The sequence below is a fragment of the Polyodon spathula genome, chromosome 22 (assembly GCF_017654505.1).
Source record: "Polyodon spathula isolate WHYD16114869_AA chromosome 22, ASM1765450v1, whole genome shotgun sequence".
Taxonomy (NCBI): Eukaryota; Metazoa; Chordata; class Actinopteri; order Acipenseriformes; family Polyodontidae; genus Polyodon; species Polyodon spathula.
In genome coordinates, this window is record NC_054555.1 from 27,962,807 (window position 1) to 27,983,425 (window position 20,619).

The 20,619-nt window shown below is 48.3% G+C and overlaps 4 protein-coding genes across 4 annotated transcripts in view; 2 read left to right on the plus strand and 2 right to left on the minus strand.

Moving 5' to 3' along the window:
* The window catches only part of LOC121297065 (beta-crystallin B1-like), a 3,292-nt gene extending 2,796 nt beyond the window's left edge, over positions 1 to 496 (plus strand). Inside the window, exon 6 of the mRNA XM_041223075.1 lies at positions 325 to 496. Within this exon, the coding sequence (XP_041079009.1) occupies positions 325 to 496 (172 nt within the window). The remainder of the gene's footprint in view (positions 1 to 324) is intronic.
* A 1,859-nt stretch (positions 497 to 2,355) lies between these two features.
* Positions 2,356 to 6,113, plus strand: si:ch211-170d8.2 (uncharacterized protein LOC571755 homolog). The gene is made up of 3 exons (XM_041223777.1): positions 2,356 to 3,504; positions 3,936 to 4,098; positions 4,464 to 6,113. The coding sequence occupies exons 1-3, from the start codon at positions 3,009 to 3,011 to the stop codon at positions 4,936 to 4,938; spliced, it is 1,134 nt and encodes a 377-aa protein (XP_041079711.1). The 5' UTR covers positions 2,356 to 3,008; the 3' UTR covers positions 4,939 to 6,113.
* A 1,535-nt stretch (positions 6,114 to 7,648) lies between these two features.
* On the minus strand, positions 7,649 to 14,895 carry asphd2 (aspartate beta-hydroxylase domain containing 2). The gene is made up of 5 exons (XM_041223981.1): positions 14,829 to 14,895; positions 14,376 to 14,506; positions 11,565 to 12,645; positions 11,153 to 11,266; positions 7,649 to 10,111 (listed from the first exon to the last, which is right to left on the minus strand). Exons 3-5 carry the CDS (start codon positions 12,388 to 12,390, stop codon positions 10,002 to 10,004), a joined length of 1,050 nt encoding a protein of 349 aa, XP_041079915.1. The 5' UTR covers positions 12,391 to 12,645; positions 14,376 to 14,506; positions 14,829 to 14,895; the 3' UTR covers positions 7,649 to 10,001.
* A 1,121-nt stretch (positions 14,896 to 16,016) lies between these two features.
* LOC121297066 (seizure 6-like protein) lies at positions 16,017 to 19,147 on the minus strand. The gene is made up of 5 exons (XM_041223076.1): positions 19,121 to 19,147; positions 18,757 to 18,817; positions 18,244 to 18,358; positions 18,036 to 18,138; positions 16,017 to 17,897 (listed from the first exon to the last, which is right to left on the minus strand). The coding sequence occupies exons 1-5, from the start codon at positions 19,145 to 19,147 to the stop codon at positions 17,868 to 17,870; spliced, it is 336 nt and encodes a 111-aa protein (XP_041079010.1). The 3' UTR covers positions 16,017 to 17,867.
* Positions 19,148 to 20,619: the final 1,472 nt, after the last annotated feature.

Sequence of the window (20,619 nt, forward strand, 5' to 3'; positions counted from 1 at the left end):
TGTTTCTGTGGGAGTCTGTATAGCTGTCTGATTCGGCAGTGTTCCTGTGTCTGTGTGTGTTTCTGTGGGAGTCTGTATAGCTGTCTGATTCGGCAGTGTTCCTGTGTCTGTGTGTGTTTCTGTGGGAGTCTGTATAGCTGTCTGATTCGGCAGTGTTTGTGTGTGTCTGGTTAAGTTCTGTGCGTGTGTGTCTGGTTCTAGAGGCTAGTCTGTGTTTGTCTGTGCTCTATGGTTCAGACACACACACAATCTTTCTGTATGACACAGTTAGCTGTTTAGTTGTATGTGTGTGTGTTTATCCCGTGTTCGTAACGTCCCGCACAGGAATGCCTCCACGGCGGTGTACGGGACCCGCAACACGTCCCAGGAGACCTTCTTCCAGCAGCTTGCGTCTCCACCGAGGAACTCGGGCGTCCCCAACCCCCAGGACAGCGCCTTCGCTCTGCCGGGGAAAGCCAAGCAGAAGCTGCTGAAGCATGGGGTCAACCTGCTGTGAGCGAGGGAGCGAATCGCACTGCTGAAACACAGCAGCAACCTGGACCCGAGACTCCTGTGAGCCAGGGAGCACAGTAACAAACACAGAACCTGCTGAGAGAGGAGACACAAGCTGTCCTGAATAGCTGCTGTGAGACGGGAGGGGTCTGCTCCCAGTGAAGACAGTGTCAGAACCAGTATTGCTGCCCACCGCATCCCATCAGAGAGAAACCCCTCTTCGGCTTTCTTATAAACTGACCACAGCAACGCTATTCTTGCCTTTTTATTTTTTATAAAATGAATCACACTTTATACACACACACACACCCACACACACACACACACTTTCCTGACAATCAATAAATGTTTGAGTTGAAACATTACAAGGCTCAGGCTTCATCTTCCTGCAACAGCAGCGGTTTGTATTCATTAGGGCTCTGTTGAGTACTGAGTTGTCACTGTGTGCAGGACATCAGTGGATAGAAAGGTTATTAATACAGAGATCAGACGAAGGCTTCTCCAGCACGGCAGGTTCCCATTGCGATCAGGCATAGTGTAGGTATATTCCAATCCCTGAGGAGCTACAGTCCGGCTTTATCCTTAACATTTCAATGCCCTGATTTACCACACATTGAGGAAATAACCCTGGAACATGGCTGTGCAATTATGATGATGATGATGTAATTGTTTTATTGCTGAAGTCCGGATCATGTAGCTAATATTGCACACAGACTCTTTTGTAATGCAGTTCTTTCCATTGCTGGGTACACGTCCGGGATCAGTTTCCCAAACATCCCATCATTGATCACAGTTGATGAACACAGAGGCGCAGCGCTGTAACAGTAGAGCGCAGATCACATGTCCGTTCTTTATCATTGAAAGAGAACACGGCTTTGTTTTTAACATTGTTCTTTTTCCCACCCTGTTTGCAGAACGATGATCTGTCTGATAGAATTATTTTCTGTAACTTGAGATTTCCATGATGAGCTGTGGGTGGCATAGAAACTTGATGAATCAGAAGTAACCTTTCCCAGCTTTTCCCCCTGAGGGGCTATACTGTGGATAGGGAGCTCTCCTGGGCGGGTTTGCTCGCAGCGGTATTGCTTAATTTTACAGTTAAGTATTTGGCCACTTTGAGATTATTTATTTGAAATGTGCTGATGTAATAACATTCGGGAAAGGTGACCCTATTTGAACAGAAGCAACCTGTGGCTATGTGCTAAAAGCACGAAGTGTAACATTAACACCTTCCAGCGCAGCGTGCAAGCATTGATCTCGCTCGCCTGCATGTATACTTTAGTTTTGAAATGGATTGTTCCTGATTTTTAATGACGGGCATACCGTATAGAAATAAAGACAAATACAATTGAATGTAAGAAGATTTTGCGACACAACATCAGTGCTCATGCCTAAAGAATATATATATATATATATCTATATCTATATATCTATATCTATATCTCGTCGCTTATTCTTGCATGTTGAATGGTTCGGTCTGGAATCGGCTCGTTTCACTGTCTTATTTGCAGCCGCTTAAGAGCGAATGAGACTGAGGCTTTGAAATACGAAAAAAAAAATATCTGAAATAAGTGTTTATAACCTCAGCACAGCGTTGATACAGGTTCCCTTCACCTCTCTGCGTTATTCACTCCTGTTGTTCCACACCAGAGGCACGGGTATATTCAAACTGTTTTCATTGTTTATCTCTCAAAGGTTTCTTACGGTTCTTGTATTCCTTGCTTATTTGTATGGCTTGCACACCTACATCTCCGTACATTAATAGGAGCTAAACAATGCAATATTCTACACGTGGTGTAGCGGCGACCCCACAGCACTACAGCCCAGTGCAGGCGTGTCGTTCACAGCTATTCAATCGCAATACCTAATCCTACAACACACGAGGGACTCGCTCGTTTTAATTACGTTAAAATGCAAGGTAATAACATCGTAGAAAGGCTGAAGTGAAACAGACAGAGAGTACTGCACTATTCCGTCTGGTTTAAAGCGTTTTCGGTATATGGGACCAAAGTGCATACATTTTACTGGGGTCTAATTTAAACCATGTTGTGCAAACAAACACCAAAAACAACAACATGACCGTAGAATGTCTGATGCTACTATCAATGGCATTTATTTCTATAATAGCTGTTAGTATTATTCTTATTTCAAATAGCACACACACGCACTCACGTACATTCTTGTTAAATAATACGTTTACGGCACTTTGCTTCCTTTTCTTTCTAAACGTCCTGAAATAAGTATTTGTTTTCAGTCATTTGAACATGCTTTGCCCGCTGAACCTCTGCGGCTAAAGCGCAGTAATGGCTCATTATGCAAGCATGAATGGCTGCTTTTGTTAGCATAATGATGTAGGTGTTGCGGGCATTGTACCGCTAACCTGGCATTGTTTGGGGGTTTAGCATTCAAATAGAGGGGTCTTCATAGTCCCCGAACAATGCAGTCAAACCTAGCTTCGGGGGCTACCGGTAGCCTATATATAGACTCCAAAGTATACGTTTCTCAAACAGAAGATCATGATTCAAGCGTCGTGCTACTACCTGGTTCTCCTCTCTCTCCGGTTCGCCGGGGGTCTTCCCTTTCATGCGGACAGAGGCCGCCAGATTAGCGCACTTTCTCACACGAAGGAGAAAGCGGCATTAGACGGGGCACGGAGATTTTTGGATCGGGGAGGGATTGGGGCAGGACACGGAGGGAGAGGGAGCTTTATGGATCGACCAGGAAAAGGCGGACTATTCCGGGTGGCAACTGACGACAGCACCAAGGGGCACCAGCAGCCCCGGTGCGTCCATATGACCGAGCCCTGGGCTGTGGGGCGACCCGGCGCCGCCTCTCTCCCTGGAGACAGGCTCGTTTACCGTCTGAAAATCCACGTCTCGTCCGCTGCGGGTCAACGCCAGCCCATCTTTCCACAGCGGCATCTATTCCAGTACCTGGGCGAGGTTTATCAGTGCTGCAAGACCGGCTTCATCTGCAGGAAGATTAAAGGGATCCAAGGGAGGCTAACCAGAGGTAAGATTGCATTTTCATGACCAACTTTTACAGTCTTATCGCTCCTGTTATTATCCTTGTTACATTGGGCTACGCTGCGAGTCGTGTGTGCCCTTTGAGTATGAAGTTTGAATGAAATAGAACTACATAAACAAACACACGAATGCAAGTTACGCTATGTGTTTCCAGTGTAGCCTAAATATCAAATACTAATGACGTATTAAATGATTTAGATGACTACATTTATAAAAATAATACATTTTTGTTTTTCTGGTGGTAATGTTGTTTATTACATATATATATAATATATATATATATATATATATATATATATATATATATATATATATATAAAGATGTGCGAATTATCTTGGAGTTTTAGTAGTGAGGAATAAGAATAGATGATATACTATGTAGTGTTAACTGTCCACTTTGCGTGTCTCCGCTCGCAGATGCGGGTCGTGGAGAGGTGCAGTTCCTCGTCAATCCAGACGTGGGCGCTCTGCAGATTCAGAGGGCTGAGCTGCACGTGCAGATCTCGAACCCGGACCGGGTGCGAGTGGAACCCGTGCTGACTCTCCAACACGCGGACGACCAGGATGCCGTGAGCTCGAGGTAAGGAACGGGGTTAATTCAACACGATTCAAACAGTATTCCATTGGGTTCTGCTAAAAATGCATTGCTTCAAATAAGCAGAGAAAGCGGTGGTGTCCCACAAATGATAAACGACTATTGCAAATGATATTTACTATGTGTGTATTACTGTATAAACAAACAGCTGGACTTACTAATGAAATCCAGTTAGGTCTAAATAATATCTCAGAGATAAGACTCCAATTGCAAAGCAGCTTCACCCAGTCCAAGTTTTACTACAAGTATGATTAGCTACAGTGTGCAGATAGCATCTCAAGTGTCTCTTATTAAACGAAGAACCAGGACTCTCAGAAATGCGCTGAAAGCCTGTTTCCTTTACGTTTCAGGTACGTGGCTGTGATGAGAGAGGTGGTGTCCGACCTCACGCTGGACCTCGCCTTCCTGTTCCAGACCCTGAAAGATCTGCTGGGGCGAGGGAAAGGCCCCCAAACCCCAGAGCCACGCAGAGAGGGGGTCCCAGCAGGTGCAGCTCAGCCGGGGAGAGAAGGGGTGCTGTCGGTGATGCAGCTCTGGGGAGAGGGGGTCTCTTTGGAGAGAGCACAGACTTATCCACTCCAGAGGTCCGGCAGCCCTGGAGTGAGTCTGCGCAAAGTGAAAGGCAGGGGCCTCACCCCAGCACAGGGCAGCTCGCCAGGGGGCCTCACCCCAGCACAGGGCAGCTCGCCAGGGGACCTCACCCCAGCACAGGCATTGACTGAACTCAGCCTGACCGTCAACTGCTTCCTGGAGAAGACGCTCGTGTCCTGCACTGAGCATGGAGTCGCCATCCTCCCAGCACCCTTCATCACCATCGCTTACTGAGGGCAGCATTGCTGTTGTTGTATTATTGTTATTGTCAGTGTAGCGGACAGTGCTGTGTGATGCACTGCCGCTGTGTGGATTCAATGAGATGGGAGGAGGTTAAAAGCTCTAACGAGTCCGGCTCTTTTGCATTGTGGTTAAGATGCTCATTTGCAGTGAGTGGGGTCGTCGGGTCACTCCCAGCATCCACCCTGTTACAGCAGCCCGATTACTGCAAGACTAGGAGCCCAGTTCTATTCATTCTTAGGTCTGGGGGGACGGAACACACCATCCAGTGAAATAATGATATTATTATTTTGCAATAATCATGTTCTTTCCTAGAGATTGCCTATTCAGTCTCTGTGTTGTTACCGTGGGCATTGCATTGCACGCATTGTGGCTTTGTATTTATTTTTTGCTAGCTGAGATGTTAATAGGATTGGGTAGGAGCAGCTTGCGCAGAGGATCTGCTGGAGATGGAGCGTTGCTGGATTGATTGTGATTCATCGGGCTGCACAAGCTGTTACATGGAGTAATTCTGTGTCATAAGAGATTAAAACGTCTCTGAGTCATAAGCACTTCCGAAAAGAGATAACAGAGTGGTAGCTATCACTATCTGTGTTTTTTTTTCTTCTGGTAAATAAATAATTATAAACATACCCGAAAGATTATAAAGTGTACTAATAATGGTTACATTTGTATTTTTCTATTAACAAAAAGAAAACTGGAGCAGACATTCACTCCCCTAGTATTTACATTTTCAGTCATCAAAATGGACTACACTCCCACCTCTGTGTGAGAAAGGAGTTTATCAGAGTTGTAAGACAGAGGGACATGCAGGTAACGTGCTGATGAATAAAGCATGAAGCACTGTCCCCAGGCCCCTGCAGAGGGGACGAGGAGCTGGCAGGGGAGGACAGCACTGTGGTTCACTCCTCAGATCTGCTCTAGAGGGCTGTTTTTGTTCCATGTCACGGTCATTTTTGAAATAGGTGTACCTGCACTGTAACTTTTAAATTATATTGTAAAAAGATCAAACATTATTCTCGCTATTAACTTCAGGTTGGGTCCCTAAAATTAATGCTAGTCTACAAATCACCTTGCAATTCAAAGCAAACTGTGAGTTTATCTGTATTTGTGTTACTTTTCTGGTCTCAATAGCACAATGTGTTAAAAATTCAGTGTTAGTCACACTACTGTAGGGGGAGTCTAATGCAATTACAATGGATTCTAGTGCAGTTACAATGGATTCTACAGCAGTTATAATAGATTCTAGTACTGTTGCAATGGATTCTAGTGCAGTTACAATGGATTCTACAGCAGTTATAATAGATTCTAGTACTGTTGCAATGGATTCTAGTGCAGTTACAATGGATTCTACAGCAGTTATAATAGATTCTAGTACTGTTGCAATGGATTCTAGTGCAGTTACAATGGATTCTAGTACAGTTATAATAGATTCTAGTACTGTTGCAATGGATTCTAGTGCAGTTACAATGTAGCTGGCGAGCAGCCCAGCCAGCTACACTGATCAATGATTTGTCTCAATGTACCGGTATATAAGTTTCACTGCTGTTACTCAGTGTTGGCATGTCTTCAATTCTCAGTGCGAATGATAGATCTGCATGCTGTCTGAATGCGCATTATTAAAAATGATGTCCAGTCAGTGATGAGAACACGGTCGAGCTACACAGATAATGTGAAGTCAGGTGCTGCACTGGAGGGTCCTCTCTTTCCAGGAGTGTTGGTTCAAGCAGATAATCGAGTGGAAACAGGGTTCTTGTCTTGGTTTTGTGCTTTATTTAATCTTCAGAAAAGAATAAATAATAATGAATTCACAAAAGCATTCCAAAAGGAAACCACGGCCTTGTTTTTACAGATCACACGCAGCGAGAACATGCTTGAAATCTAAAAGTAGGAAGCACGCTGCGGTGAGCAGCACTTTGTATGAACTATGCAAGGCTGTCAAGGCAGGCAAGTGCGGAACTGCAAGAGCTTCATTGGAACGTCACTTCAGTTCTAATGGAATTACAGGGTAATTCCTGCCTGCTGTGCAGCATTACCATAATGCACAGGACAGGGGGTGCAGGGTGAGGGACGCAACACAGCCTTGTACTAAGCAAAGGTAGAACATTACCCAAGGGCAGCGAGGAGCCCCGAAGCTATTCAAAAACTCAAGTTCCTTCTTTCAGTAAACTTTCAACATCTACCTTTCAAAAAAAAAAAAAGAAACTGTTATAATTCTTCACCTACTCTGCCAGCCAAAGCTTCATTATGACATCCAGATAATGTGTTAATGAATAAGGACATGGCACTGCAATTTACAATAAACAGTTTATTACTGAAGAACAGGAACGGCACGGAAGCAGCACACAGATAGGAGACACAGACGCACAGAGTAAGAAACAGCGCAGCCGGTGGCACCAGCTTTTCAAACTAGCAAATGTGGTTTTTTTTGGGGGGGGGGGGGGGGGGGGGGCAGATTTTTAAAGAAAAAGTTTTGCGCGTCAGAGTTTTATCAAAATAGTTCGGTTTTGAGCAAAGACTTTTCGAATGTCTCAATGCAGCGGTCAACCTGTGCGGCTCCAGGCAAATCGGTTTTACAATTGATACTGGTAATTAATTGGTGAAGGGTATATAGATTATTAGAATCCCCCTTTACCAGTCGTACTTACCATGAAAACATGTGATTCCAGTTAGCCATACCAGTTTTGGTAATGCTTCCGGGTAGATTATTAGAATCCCACTTTACCAGTGTCTTCCCATGAAACACTGATTCCAGTAGCATACCAGTTTTGGATGGGGAGCTTTAAAGATGAGTGTGGGCAGCAGGATTGAAAAGACCTCTCGAAGCACAGACCTCTCGGGAATGTACAGCAGCATGTGGGTGCGTGAGTGTCCATTGTGTGAGGGAGCCAGCTGCAGGCAAAGAACGCACAACCACACGCACATCGCAAGCACACATTACAACAGGATCGCTGCCCCAACGCCACAACCACAGGGATTACAACGCAGAGAGTTCAATAATGTTTTTGGTCCACGTGCCCTACTCAAAATGCCGTAAGGCTGGTGCAAGCTCATTCTGTCCGAGCTCAACCTCGGACTAAAACACAGTGGTTTTTGTGGTCACTTTACCACCCCCCCCACTGTCCACCACACTCAATATGCTAAACCAACCCAGTTTCACAGTGGGCGGAGAGAAGGCTTCAACACGTCACTCAATTTTTTTTTTCTCTCAACGTGACTTTTTTGGATGCCGTATCGTATTAATCTAATTGAGAGTACATTTAAAAATGATAATGAAATTTAAAAAGCCTTGCTTATTTAAAATGCATCAGCAGAACGGCTCTCCTTCATTCGCTTTACTGATAAAACTTTAAAAAGCAAGTCCCGTCCGCTCCCTAAGAACAAGGGAAAGCGGTTCACTCTGTGCAAAGCTGTGCTAACCATTCTCACTCTTCTAGGCTATTCATTAAGTCGGCTGTTCTGCTGACACATCGATTACATTGATTTTCTTAGCAATGCAAAAAAAAAAAAAAAAAAAAAAAAAAAAAAACCCAGCCTGCTTCTGCAGACAGAGCTTACTGTAACCATCCCAAGTGTGTCTGCAGCTCCAATTTGCAGGGGTCCCAACAGTTAATCCACGTGCTGCCTGCTGACGTCACGGGAAGCCGAATGGGATTACAGGCTGGTGCAGTGAGCAAAGACGCTCGTCGCTCTCCGATCCTCACCGTGCACACTGCAGACCAGGGAGCTCAAACTGCACCGCCATTCTCACAGAGTCCCCAGAGCACTACTATAGCAGCAATAGCAATACAGGAGCGCCTTTATAAACAGGGGACTCTCGTAAGGCGCTGCCTATCACAGCCCTGTCATTTACTGTTTATGATATCCAGGCAGGATCAGGCGCCTCCTTAATGTTAAAATCAGTGGATCACTGAACACAAACTCACAACAGAAAGATATTTTTCAATACACTAAGCTGTCTCACAAAGTCAAGTTACTGTGCTCTGGAATTGAAACTATTAAAAAACAATGCAGGGCAAAGACAAGCCCTGTTAAAAATCACATCGTCCCTCCCTGGCAAACCAAAAAGCTCTGCTCGTTAACACTTGTTTGCAAGAGTGTCTTCTCAGCACTGGGACGACCTACTGACTGACAAAAACTATTCACACATGACAAGCTAGGGGTGTGCACTGCCCTATTTAAAAACCTTCCGCTCCACTGAAGAAGGCTGTATAGAACAAGCCAAGGCTGGAGAGGTCAGCCTCGTTGGGGGTTTCTTGCAAGATGCTGGCAGTAGAACAAACGCCAGCACTTGGACTTGAAGGCAGTGCCCTTTCTACAGCTATAAAAGGTTCATAGTGTTGTTTCTAAACTCCCACTGCTGCAGGTCATAGCAATGAGGCTTCAGACTGGGTTGAACTGTATCGAGCTGGACATCTGACCACTACTGTTTCCGTATGCACTTCTGCACTCCACCGGCAGCAAAACAGAGGCTGACTCAAACAGCTCTCCGTGTCTGCCTGCATCAGGGCAGTTTCCCCTGAGCCGAGACACCAGATATAATATCCGTTCTCTGTGCCTGCTGTCACACAGCCTTATCACTGCAGACAGTGTCCCTGCGTCAGCAGCTCCAGGAGCCACGACATGTAAAGAAAGCAGTTTCACCTCCTTCCTTATGAATAAAATAAGCACACAGCACAGAGATAGAGAGTCAGATAGATAGGCAGGCAGAAAGAAACACCACATGGTGTGAATGGGTTAAGGGTGTGGAGACAAGGGGGTTGACGGAAGGCAGCAGGGACGTTTCAATGCATTGTTCACCCAACGGTTTGTTCTCTGGGATGAAAGCAAGGCTTGTTTGTGTACACAGCTTCTCAACATCTCTACCGGATCTCTATGAAATCTCAACAGAAGACTTCCAGGAGATGGAGCCTGGAGCAAGAGGAGAGGAGGGACACGGAAACCTTTCTATCAAGACTACCACAGTTTAAACAGAGTCAGAATGAAGTCTGAAGACTCTCTCTGGCTCTCTCTCTCCTCTTCTATTTCATGTTCTTTCGTTCTCTCTGTTCTGGGAGTCACCGCCCCGGGGTGAAGATGTAGTCGAGGGCCTGTCTCTCTGCCGCCGCCACGTTGGGATGCCACAGGTCCACCATGAAGACCACGCGCGGGCCGTCCTCCGCACTGCCTGCACAAAACACAACAGCGCAGGTCACGTCACGTCAGCACACGTGTGCACCATCTCATCCAGACCTGGGGTCTATTTTACATAACCAGCAACACAAATACAGAAACACACACTAGAGAACTTTATTTTTTCAAACAAATGGGGTTAATAAAAGTGGTTGAAAATCCAAGAATAACGATCGAATGACAAACAAACATATAAGTGAACTAATTACAATAAATTACAAATTACACAATTACAATAATTTACAAATGACAGTTGTAACTGAGCCCAGCTGTGACTTCAGCCTGACCTCACACTTGCTGTTCTGTTGCTTCTGTTAATATTGAACTACCCTGTTCCACTCATTCCATTTCCCCTGAGCACTGCACAGACTGTGCATCATTCAGAGCGTCTACTCCCTGTGCTGGCGTCTTCTGGGACCCACAGGGAAACCAGAAAGCATGCTCTCAAAGGGACTAGGTTTCCTTTAAGAAATGAGAAGCCCCAAAGCAGGCGCAGGCTCTCTCAGCGTTTAGAGGAGAATCTGGCTGCTGTTTGCTGCTCAGTCCCATGGCTGCTCTCCTGCAGAGGAGGCTGGCGTTACAAGGCTGTATTGAACTCAGCCTGCATTGCAGAGGACTGGCACGAGACAGGCAGAGCAAGGAGACTGTCCACGTAAGGCTGGAATCCCATCTCTGGATTCTGGGGACTTAATTCTCGTGGTGCATCAGGTCACACTCTATGGACCTACATCCTTATCATCCTCGCCAGGGTTTGGGATCGATTCCCGTTTTAAAATCAATTCCCTTGCGATGGTTCAACTGCTTTTATTTGAAGACGATTTTATTGGCTTCAGTGTAAGTGACGTGTTTCGCTGTGAGAAGCTCATTTTAACACAATGTTGCTGATTTTAATCAGTGATGTGTTGGAATTGATTAAAAGGAGATTGGAACTGATTAAAAGGAATTGGATCTGAAAAGCAGGACTCGATCCTGACCCTGTCGTGATGTTTAAATCCCTCTCCTCCCTGCCCTGTGCTCCCCACAGTGCTGGACTCACCTTCGTGGTAGGCAGTGTGCAGGAAGGAGTCGTCGAACAGGAGGCAGCTCCCCTCAGCCCAGCACTGGGGCTCCCCGCCCACCACCAGCTCACAGCTACTGGGGATCTTCAGCCCTGGGGAGAGGGGGGAGGCTTTGGTTTTATCCACATGTTTACAAAAACAAAACAGGCCCCATATCATCATCTTTCCAACCGTGATTATACAGAAAAAAATAATTCTTTGCAGCTTTGAAACAGCCTTAAAAAAATAAAAAATAAAACCTTAAAAAAACCCTATACCAAGAGTTCGTCCCCACGCTCACACATAGAGGCACGCCCTTCTCTGCATTATCTACTAGAACATATGCACATTTAATGACACTACAATTACTCAGTACCCCCCACACCTGCCCCCGCCCGCACCCCTCCGTACCCAGGTGGCAGCGTATCCGCACGTTGGTGGGGCCGTAGTGCTCTGTGATGAGCGTGCCGGGGCTCAGCACGGAGAAGCAGGCGTTCCCGAACACGTTGTTCCCGATGAAGGTGCGCAGCGAGCCCAGGGTGCGGTAGGCACGGGGGCAGCGACGGCAGTTCTGCGGCACGCTCACGCCCTGGTTCACCAGGTAGAAGGTGTGCCACTCCCCGTGGGGGGTGCTGTTCACCTTCCAGCCCTGCGAGGGGGACAGGCTGCAGTTGGAGAACCCCTGATGCACCGCTTCAAACTCTGCCAGCAGCACCGGCCAGCTCCGCTCCAGCAGCTCCACGTCGTGCTTCTGCGCCTCCCGGGAGAAGTAGGGGGAGGTGGGCAGGTCCGGCAGGAAGAACACTTCCGGTTTCTGGATGGAGGGGCGGCTGGCTAGGTAGCGCCCCTGGTCCCGCACCCCCTTGTGCACGCGGCCCATGCCGGCCCAGGTGTAGCGCTTGGCGTACTCCTGCAGGTTGTGGTACAGCCGCTGGTTCAGCCCCTCGCTGTGTGCCGTGCAGCGGAAGCACTCGGGGGAGTGGCAGTAGGCATAGCCGTTCTGGGGCCCCTCCCCGTCACCCCGCTCTGCGAGGAGGGAGGCGCTGGAGGGGACCACCGCTCCGGCTCTGTAGCTCCGGGGGGACGTGGCGGCCTGCTCGCGCCCCACGCGGTAACAGTACCAGATGAACAGCAGCAGCAGGCAGCTCACGGTGGCCAGGGCGCTGGCGTCGCAGTCCCGCACAGCATGCATGCCGCCAGCCACCTGGTCACGCAGTCTGTCCAGAGACCAGTCCATACCGGGGGGGGGAGGTTAGAGACCAGGGGGGCTCAGGAGGCGCTGCGAGGGCTGGGTGTCAGGAAACATCGAGCGCTCATTGAAGAGGCGGGCAGGAAGCAGTGGAAAACAGGGAGAGAGATGGTGTGGGTAAATCACCATAGCAATACCGGCAACCCAGGCAAGCTGGGAAGGGTGAGCGGGGGGGGGGGGGGGGTCTATCTGCCTGCTGCCACGGCGACGGTCTCAGAGGTCATTGTTGTGGCTGCAAACGACCTGAAAAAAAAAAAAAAAACAGCTGCTAAACTGAGTGACAAAGAGCTTCAGCAAAACCCAATCCCCCTCTCTCATCCCAGGGATTGAAAGCAGTTTGATCCAATGCTGGTTTTAGTAGGAGTTTAATAAGACACACCCGAGCTGGTTGCCTATACACTGGGGCTAATCAAGCTTGCAGTTAAACCTGAGTGAAACTGCTCTGCCCACACACCCTCTGCTGTCTCTGTGTTTAAAGCCTCGCTGACTCACACTTGCCACGTCTCAGGAAAAAAGCAAAGGGAAACAAAACAATGATCAGTGGTCCCTCCAGCAGGTTGAAGAGACAAGCGAGTCGCTGATCGAGGGCTCGGAACATCGCTGCTGTTACTGCACCACTTCATGAAAACAACGCTCCAGCGTTCCAGTCATTAGGAATACAAATTCCGCTCAACCGCTTATGAACACCAGCTGAATTACAATAAACACCTACAGTAGAACTGGCTGACAGCTCGATCAAAAAAAAAAAAAAAAAAAAAAGATAACCTCACCCCCCTGGACACCCTCCCCCTAGATACTGCACTGTCCAGTAAGAGAGCTGCTACAAATTTAAACACAGGCGTGACATTCCATGCAGACCGAATGACCATAGCAGGTATAATCTGTGCTGCCACACACACACACACACACAAACACACACACACTCACACACGCACACACTCACACACACACTGCACCTTGCTTTATTTTCCTACTAGATTTAAAAAAAAAAAAAAAAAAACACCAAGAAACTCTTGTGGAGATAAAAGTTGAAAAGAAGACCTGCCTAAAACAATGGGCAGGCTGATGCCTGCAGTGGAGTGTGTGTGTGTGTGTGTGTGTGTGTGTTTAACCTTCTCAATCAATACCATTAAGGCTGTCTATCAGTTTCTCTCTCTGCAGGAGGCTACACTAACAGATGACAGGCACTGCCAGCCCCACAGCAATGAACACTTTGTAAGCGGCCAGGATTTCTCAGTGTCAGTATTAGGTGACACGCACGACATTGCACTGAAGGAAGGTATGTGCTCTCCATCACTGCAGTAATGACACAGCCCTCTCCTCTCCTCTCCCTGTAATTGAAATGGTTAACTGTTGGAGACAAAACGCAGCCAGAACGGCCACGACAACCCATCGTCAAGACAGGTGCAGCTGTCTCTGATTCCGATCAGTCGATGAGACGATCACTCCAACAAAACACAAGCACGCAAGCACAGCGCGGATTGTAAAATCAAACCGCTCCGCACGCAGCTCTTTACATTTCAAACACGCTTGTTTTTTTTTTTTTTAATTCAACCTCTTAAAGTCGCCGGCCTCTGGCCCGCGGTCCAGTGCTATGGTGACTGATCTTAGACACGGACATGTTTCACAAGCCGAGGTACCTGCTAGTGCAGGCTGGCTGGCTGGCAGGCAAGCACCGGTAAATCGGGGCTGTGACTATGGTTATGTAAGGTGGCAGTTTTAAGTTTCTGGGCAGACAGATACATTTCGATCTGGTACACACACAGCGCTGCGCCAGGAACGGCTAGTGACCCCGTACGCACAGTCCAAAAATTATTTGAAATGCAGCACACAGCTGTTCTGTCTTTTGTCTCTGTGTACCGAGCATGCAAGCAGTCAGAAATAACGAACATCGTGGGTCTCATTTATTGCTACGGATTCTTATTTTAACTACCACCACGCTTGCCGAAAAATAATCCATTTTATTTACTCACCAGATCTGTTGTTTTCTCCCACACGCAGTCTGAATCTCAAACCTCTCGCCCAAGCAAGTTCTGGACGTACACTAGACCTCCGGTGCAACTGATGCGACCAACACCAGACCTGAGCCGCTTCATTGTGCATCCTGTATTAATAATAATATGCATGACGAGCCAGCGCAGCCTCCAGCCCTTCTCTCTCTCTCTCTCTCTCTCTCTCTCTCTCTCTCTCTCTCTCTCTCTCTCTCTCTCTCTCTCTCAAATACACACAGCTGTCACTAGCCGAGACAGGCTGCAGAGCGCCCAGTCACTGTCTCTCTAACCATCAGCGCTGAGGAAGGATGCGTCTGGATCTGATAGCACTTCAGTACACCCGGCTTCTCCTACAAACTACGAGCACTTGAATAGCATGCAAATAGTATTTATTTAGACAAATAAACCCCCATCGTGCCACCACGCTTATCCTACCTGCAGCATCCTCAGCATAGCCGTACACGCGACGTCACCGCCTGACTATACTACTACCTGATGCGCGCAAGGTGTCCCTGGGAATTGGAGTCTGTGGTTTACGAGCTCCTGGAATTTATATATATATATATATATATATATATATATATATATATATATATATATATATATATATATATATATATATATATATAAACAAGTCATGTATTATAAATCTGTGAGAACCTTAAATTCTTAAGATTTCTTATTATACAAACAGGTGCAGGGTCCCATCTTTTGTTTGTTTTGTTTTTGTTTTTTTTAAGACTACAAATCCCGACGTTCCCTGCAAACGACAGCGGAAAAGCTGCTACGCTGTGACGTGTCTTGTTTTAGCGACACCTCGTGGTGGTCAGAGATTTTTACAAAGGGCTTGTGCAGGACTGACGTTATTGTCTGAATATGCTGTGCTGGAAAGCCTAACGGTGAATGAGCGCCCAAGAGCATGTTCAATCTGATTGATTTCTGATCTGCTTTCTTCAATAGCTGATCCATCAGCGCACCGAATTTCATCATCAAAAAATCAACTGGCTTTCTAGTCTGTTCACATCTCCTGCAGCATTGTAAGCAGACTGATTTGATACGAATTGCAATCTTATAGTAAGTTTCCATTTATTGATTCCAGTATTCAAAAGTTACATGTACATTTATCATTTCTGTACCCTGGGTCTCCCCTCACAGCTGCTTACTTTACAGCTGTGCTGAGTCACAGTGTTCTCCAGCGTGTTTAGCCTTCATTGACCCTGACAGCATTGTCAGCTGCAGACGCACACACTTTCCCTTCTGCACTTGTGAACTAGGACTGCTACCTAAATATGCTCTTTACTGCTCTCTGTGTCATGAGACATGGAGACATCCCTCCTCTCCTGCCCAGAATCCTATGTCCTTTGTAGTGTTTCACATAATAAGTCACACGCACACGCACACACACACACACACACACACAGACACACACACACACACAACTTTTTTTTTTTTTAAGCATTTATTTAGGGAAATCTGTCACGTTCATTTTAAGAAAATTTACATTACAAGGCAGAAAGCAACACATACATCAAAATAACATTTTTAAGATAATATAATACTGTGTTATCAGAACTACAACATATTGTTACTAAAAGCTGCAGTGCAAACCTGTCAAAATGAGAATGTTTAAAAACACTAGAGCCGATCACTGTATCAGCACCCTAATCAGTGAGGGGCACTCAGACAGGCTGGAGCCCTGAAGAGTACGGGACAGCATTGAGAACTCTGTCACATTATCACAATGCTGGCTCCCACACCCACATTTCTGAAAGGAAGTCGCGCAAATCCTTTCTACTGAAATAATCAATGCAGTGAATTATTGTTCAGTTTTTTTTTATTATTATTATTTTATTTACATTAAAATAGTTTTGCTACTTTCGGAAAACGTAAAATAAACTTTTTCGTTTGATTTGAAACTCCGGTGAATGTTTTAATATATTTTACCAGGTCCACCATTCATCTCGTTTCCAAAAGCCTATTCATGGTGTTTATTAAGGTGGCTTGCAAGTTAACATCCAGGTTTTTGATGCAGTAGTCCTGGGACCCCTTTTTTGAATATCGCTGCCGGGATGTCCCGTATAAAACATGCAACCATTTATAGCCTTTATCCTGCTGCACCTGAATCTCTTCAATGGACAGACCCTTCCTTCAGAGAGATGTTCTTTTTTAGATGATCGCTCACTTAAAGGTGGTGCTGGTGTCGTCCTTCACTGCTATAGTGGGTTTCCAGTCATTCTGAATAAACTCTGTCAAGATATTAAAGTCCAAACCCGGACCTGAATGAAATGCATCTGTTCAATACCAGAACTTTAATGATCTCCAGTAACAAGCATCTGTACAGCACAGCCACCCTAGAGTAGCTAACTCAACCGATTCAATGCTTAAAAATAACCCACAATGTGTAGAGATGTTCCTATCACTGCATTGGATTAGCGTTATCTCTCCTGTGTACTACACTACTGGAACGGTCTGCAGCTTTGGGCTCTGCCGTGTAGAGAGGGGTCAGTCAGACCCCTGCTGGTGCTCAAGTGTTACTGCAGGATGAGATGAGGGAATCCAGGCTTGGTTTAAAGAAAGAGGGTCTGGCTAGAGTTCAGTCAGCCCCCTCCTCAGGATTAAGCGTTTCCAACCTGTGTTTAAAGTTACCATGCCTCTCCATGCAATCAACACCGCAGGGTTAAGAGGTCCAGGTTAACGTCTAGGCAGGGTTACAGGGAAGGGGTGCTTGTTAGAGTCTGATACCGAAAGATTAATGCACTGTAAACACTGGTAGGATAGCGGCAGTCAAAAAGGATCTTGGAATACTATCAAACTGAGCACACAGACCTCTTATACAGTATGTGCAATTATAATGTCTGCCCAGCACCCACTGGAGGATTGGATTGAGTCTTCTAATGAAATGCACAGCTTGATTATTTTAATACAATGAAGATGAGGCATTGTGGAGCCTGGATCAGTAACACACCAGGGTGTCAGTGCCACAGAACACTGGTCACCCTGAGCTACTGTGACATCACACACTGAACAGCAGCATCTCACAACACGTCACAAGACCCACAAAGGCTGTTCACAAGATATAGCCTTCTATAGCTCTTCCACTCATGATACAAGTCTGACTGCGATCGACTGCAGGAGTAATACAGCATTTCTAAAAACATTTCATTTCATGCTCTGACCCAAGAGAGGAGACTATTCCTCCCCTTTTCTGTACATAAATAGATGAATAAATATAGGAAATGAGCAGACGAGAGATGGAGAGTGGGGCCTGACTGAGCTCGCTCCCTCTCTCTCTCTCTCTCTCTCTCTCTCTCTCTTTAGCTTCTCAGACAGGGCTGGGTTGTTGTCTTGGACTCGGAGTTCCTCACAGAGGGATTAGTCCAGGAGATCACACAGAATCCAGAGTCAGTCCTTGTTTAGATTTATTATGTACAATATCTTCGGGGGGGGGAGGGGGGGGGGGGTTGCAAGATTCTCTCATATCGAAACCTCGTACTCTCTCGTATCCTGGAACACAAAGACACCTTCACTTTAGATGTGTGCAGCAAAAAAACAAAGGAGATTGTTATAGCAGTTAATGGCATCGTCGTACACTTTCTGAATGAGAGTACTACATTACCCAGAACGCCCTGCTCGGAATCTTACCCCTGTCTCATAGATGGGGTTGTCGAACTCCGTCTCCACGGTGATCTGGCTGTAGGGATGGGTGTACATCAGGGGCAGTCGCAGGTTGGAGTGGTATCGACACCTGGGGTATAGACAGGCAGACAGGCATGGTTATGTACTACACTTCAGACATGCTTATACCAGTACAGTCCAGCTACAGCGGAGCTCCAGTGGAGCAGGAGCGCACCGTGTGATGTAGACGTAGGCACCTCCTAGCAGCACAGAGAGGATGAGGACGGGGATGAAGATCGCCAGTGCCATGTTCCCTCCGTCCAGAGAGGACTCCGCTGCGGCTTCAGCTACTGAGAGAGAGGAGGGAGAGGGCTCTCAGTCCAAATTTGTTTTATTTGATACATCTCTATTGTACTGAATATCTTTTAGGTTATTGGCTTAATTCTTTATTATGGAAACACAGATATTTTGGAAATACAGGCTTTGGAAATAAAAACATCTGTTCACTTCCTGTTTTCTAACCAATGGTCTAGCAGTAATTGTACCACATGTCACTTCAGCGCAGGAAGTGAATGCATACCAGGAAGTGCCATTTTTCATGCTTCTAAAAGCCCATCATACAGAAAGATGTTTCCATCCACTGGGCTGCAGAAGTAAGAAAATGGATTGAACAGCACGCCTTTAATAAGAAGCTGAACACAGTGAAGAACATCGACACACACTCCCTGACACTGTGCTAAGCACTCACCTTCCAGCGTGTGCTCAAAGCTCTCCTGGTTCTCTGAAAAACAAAAAGTCCAGTAAGGATCCTAGCCAGCCAAGAGAGAGCGAGAGGAGTGGAGAGACAAAGAGACGAGTGGAGAGTGAGTGATGGAAGAGCGTGAGAGGAGTGGAGAGACAAAGAGACGAGTGGAGACTGAGTGATGGGAGAGAGCGAGAGAGAGATACTTGTAGGCTCCGGGTGTATAAGAGCCCCTCCCCACCCCCACTGGGGACTGGGGACACGGGGGGAGTGGAGCCGTCCACCCGTCGCCCGGAGAGGTTATCCTGGCCACGGGGTCGTGTGTGAACTACACACTAGAGAGGTAGTCGAGCTTCGGAGCATCGTGTACTTCCACTCTCTGAGGTGGACCGTCCATCTCCAGACATTTCATAAACCATGGGTAAGAGTCCCTACGGACCCAAAGTGTTCTGACATGACAGGACACTGACTCCTCCGCTGTGAGGGAGAGGAGAGGGGGGAGAGGGGGAGAGAGAGAGAGAGGGCAGAGCCCTCTCCCTCTCTCCCCTCTCTCCCTACCCTCTCCCTCTCCCTTCTCCCCCCTCTCTCTCCCTATCCCTCCCTCTCGGGGGGGGAGAGAGGAGAGGAGGGGGGGAGGGGGAGAGGAGGAGGGGGAGAGAGAGAGAGAGAGGTCTCCTATTCCCCTCTCCCCCCTTCTCCCCTCTTTCCCCCTCTCCCCCTATCTCCCTTCTCTCCCCCCCTATCCACCCTTCTCTCTTATCCCCTCTATCCCCTCCCCTCTCCCAATCCCTCTCTTTTCCTCTCTCTCGATCTCTTTCTCTATCAACCTCTCCCCGTCGTTACCCTCCTTCTCTCTCTTAGACAGTCAAGCATCTCGTATCTCTCCCTTCCTTTCTGAGAAGGGAGCTGATCTAAAGGATATTTACAAGATAGGTTTTTGACGTAGTCCACAACGTACGTTTGATAAGGGGACGAGGAGAAGTGAGAGACACCCCCCGCCAGAGGGACCCCCCCCCCCCCCCCCCCCCACCCCCCCCCCCCCGGCCCCCCCACCCCTCCCCCCCCCCCCCCCCCCCCCCCCCCCCCCACCCCCCCCCCCCACACCCCCCCCCCCCCCCCCCCCTTGTCCCCCCCCCCCCCCCCCCCCCCCCCCCCCCCCCCCCCCCCCCCCCCCCCCCCCCCCCCCCCCCCGCCCCCCACCCACCCCCCCCCCCCCCCCCCCCCCCCCCCCCCCCCCCCCTCCCCCCCCCCCCCCCCCCCCCCCCCCTCTCCCCCCCCCCCCCCCCCCCCCCCCCAACCCCCACCCCCCCCCCTCCCTCCCCCCCCCCCCCCACCGCCCCCCCCCCCCCCCCCCCCCCACCCCCCCCCCCCCCCCCCCCCCCCCCCCCCCCCCCCCCCCCCCCCGCCCCCCCCCCCCCCCCCCCCCCCCCCCCCCCCCCCCCCCCCCCCCGCCCCCCCCCCCCCCCCCCCCCCCCCCCCCCCCCCCCCCCCCCCCCCCCCCCCCCCCCCCCGCCCCCCCCCCCCCCCCCCCCCTCACCCCCCCCCCGCCCCCCCCCCCGCCCCCCCGCCCGCTCCCAGAGGCGTGTGTGTAGGGACTGGGTGTGTCAATTGGTACAGGTCGAGGTACGAGTCTCCGAAACAACGTGACGATTGTGAGGCACTCTGAGAGTGTCTTTGTGTGCAGTCTGCCAGTTACCTTGAAAACGCACCAACACATTCCAGTGGAGTTCAGACAGGGAACAGTACTGCTGCCTTCAGACAGGGAACAGCACTCTGTACTGTGGGTTTCAGCAATGCTCTTCAGCAATGATCTTTAGCAGACTGTAAAACTTGTGGATTGTTTGTTAAACTGTTGTCTTTGTTTTGTAA

What these genes read in the sequence shown, in the direction of transcription:
- si:ch211-170d8.2 (XM_041223777.1), top strand. Translation starts at nt 3,009, where the DNA reads ATGATTCAAGCGTCGTGCTACTACCTGGTTCTCCTCTCTCTCCGGTTC. An exon ending in CCAAGGGAGGCTAACCAGAG is followed by an intron (nt 3,505 to 3,935) that starts GTAAGATTGCAT and finishes CTCCGCTCGCAG; the next exon opens with ATGCGGGTCGTGGAGAGGTG. An exon ending in CAGGATGCCGTGAGCTCGAG is followed by an intron (nt 4,099 to 4,463) that starts GTAAGGAACGGG and finishes TTTACGTTTCAG; the next exon opens with GTACGTGGCTGTGATGAGAG.
- asphd2 (XM_041223981.1), bottom strand. Translation starts at nt 12,390, where the DNA reads ATGGACTGGTCTCTGGACAGACTGCGTGACCAGGTGGCTGGCGGCATG. An exon ending in GCGGATACGCTGCCACCTGG is followed by an intron (nt 11,267 to 11,564) that starts GTACGGAGGGGT and finishes CCCTCTCCCCAG; the next exon opens with GGCTGAAGATCCCCAGTAGC. An exon ending in GCACACTGCCTACCACGAAG is followed by an intron (nt 10,112 to 11,152) that starts GTGAGTCCAGCA and finishes TGTTTTGTGCAG; the next exon opens with GCAGTGCGGAGGACGGCCCG.
- LOC121297066 (XM_041223076.1), bottom strand. Translation starts at nt 19,147, where the DNA reads ATGGACGGTCCACCTCAGAGAGTGGAA. An exon ending in GTCCACCTCAGAGAGTGGAA is followed by an intron (nt 18,818 to 19,120) that starts GTACACGATGCT and finishes TTGGCTGGCTAG; the next exon opens with GATCCTTACTGGACTTTTTG. An exon ending in ACCCCATCTATGAGACAGGG is followed by an intron (nt 17,898 to 18,035) that starts GTAAGATTCCGA and finishes TTTGTGTTCCAG; the next exon opens with GATACGAGAGAGTACGAGGT.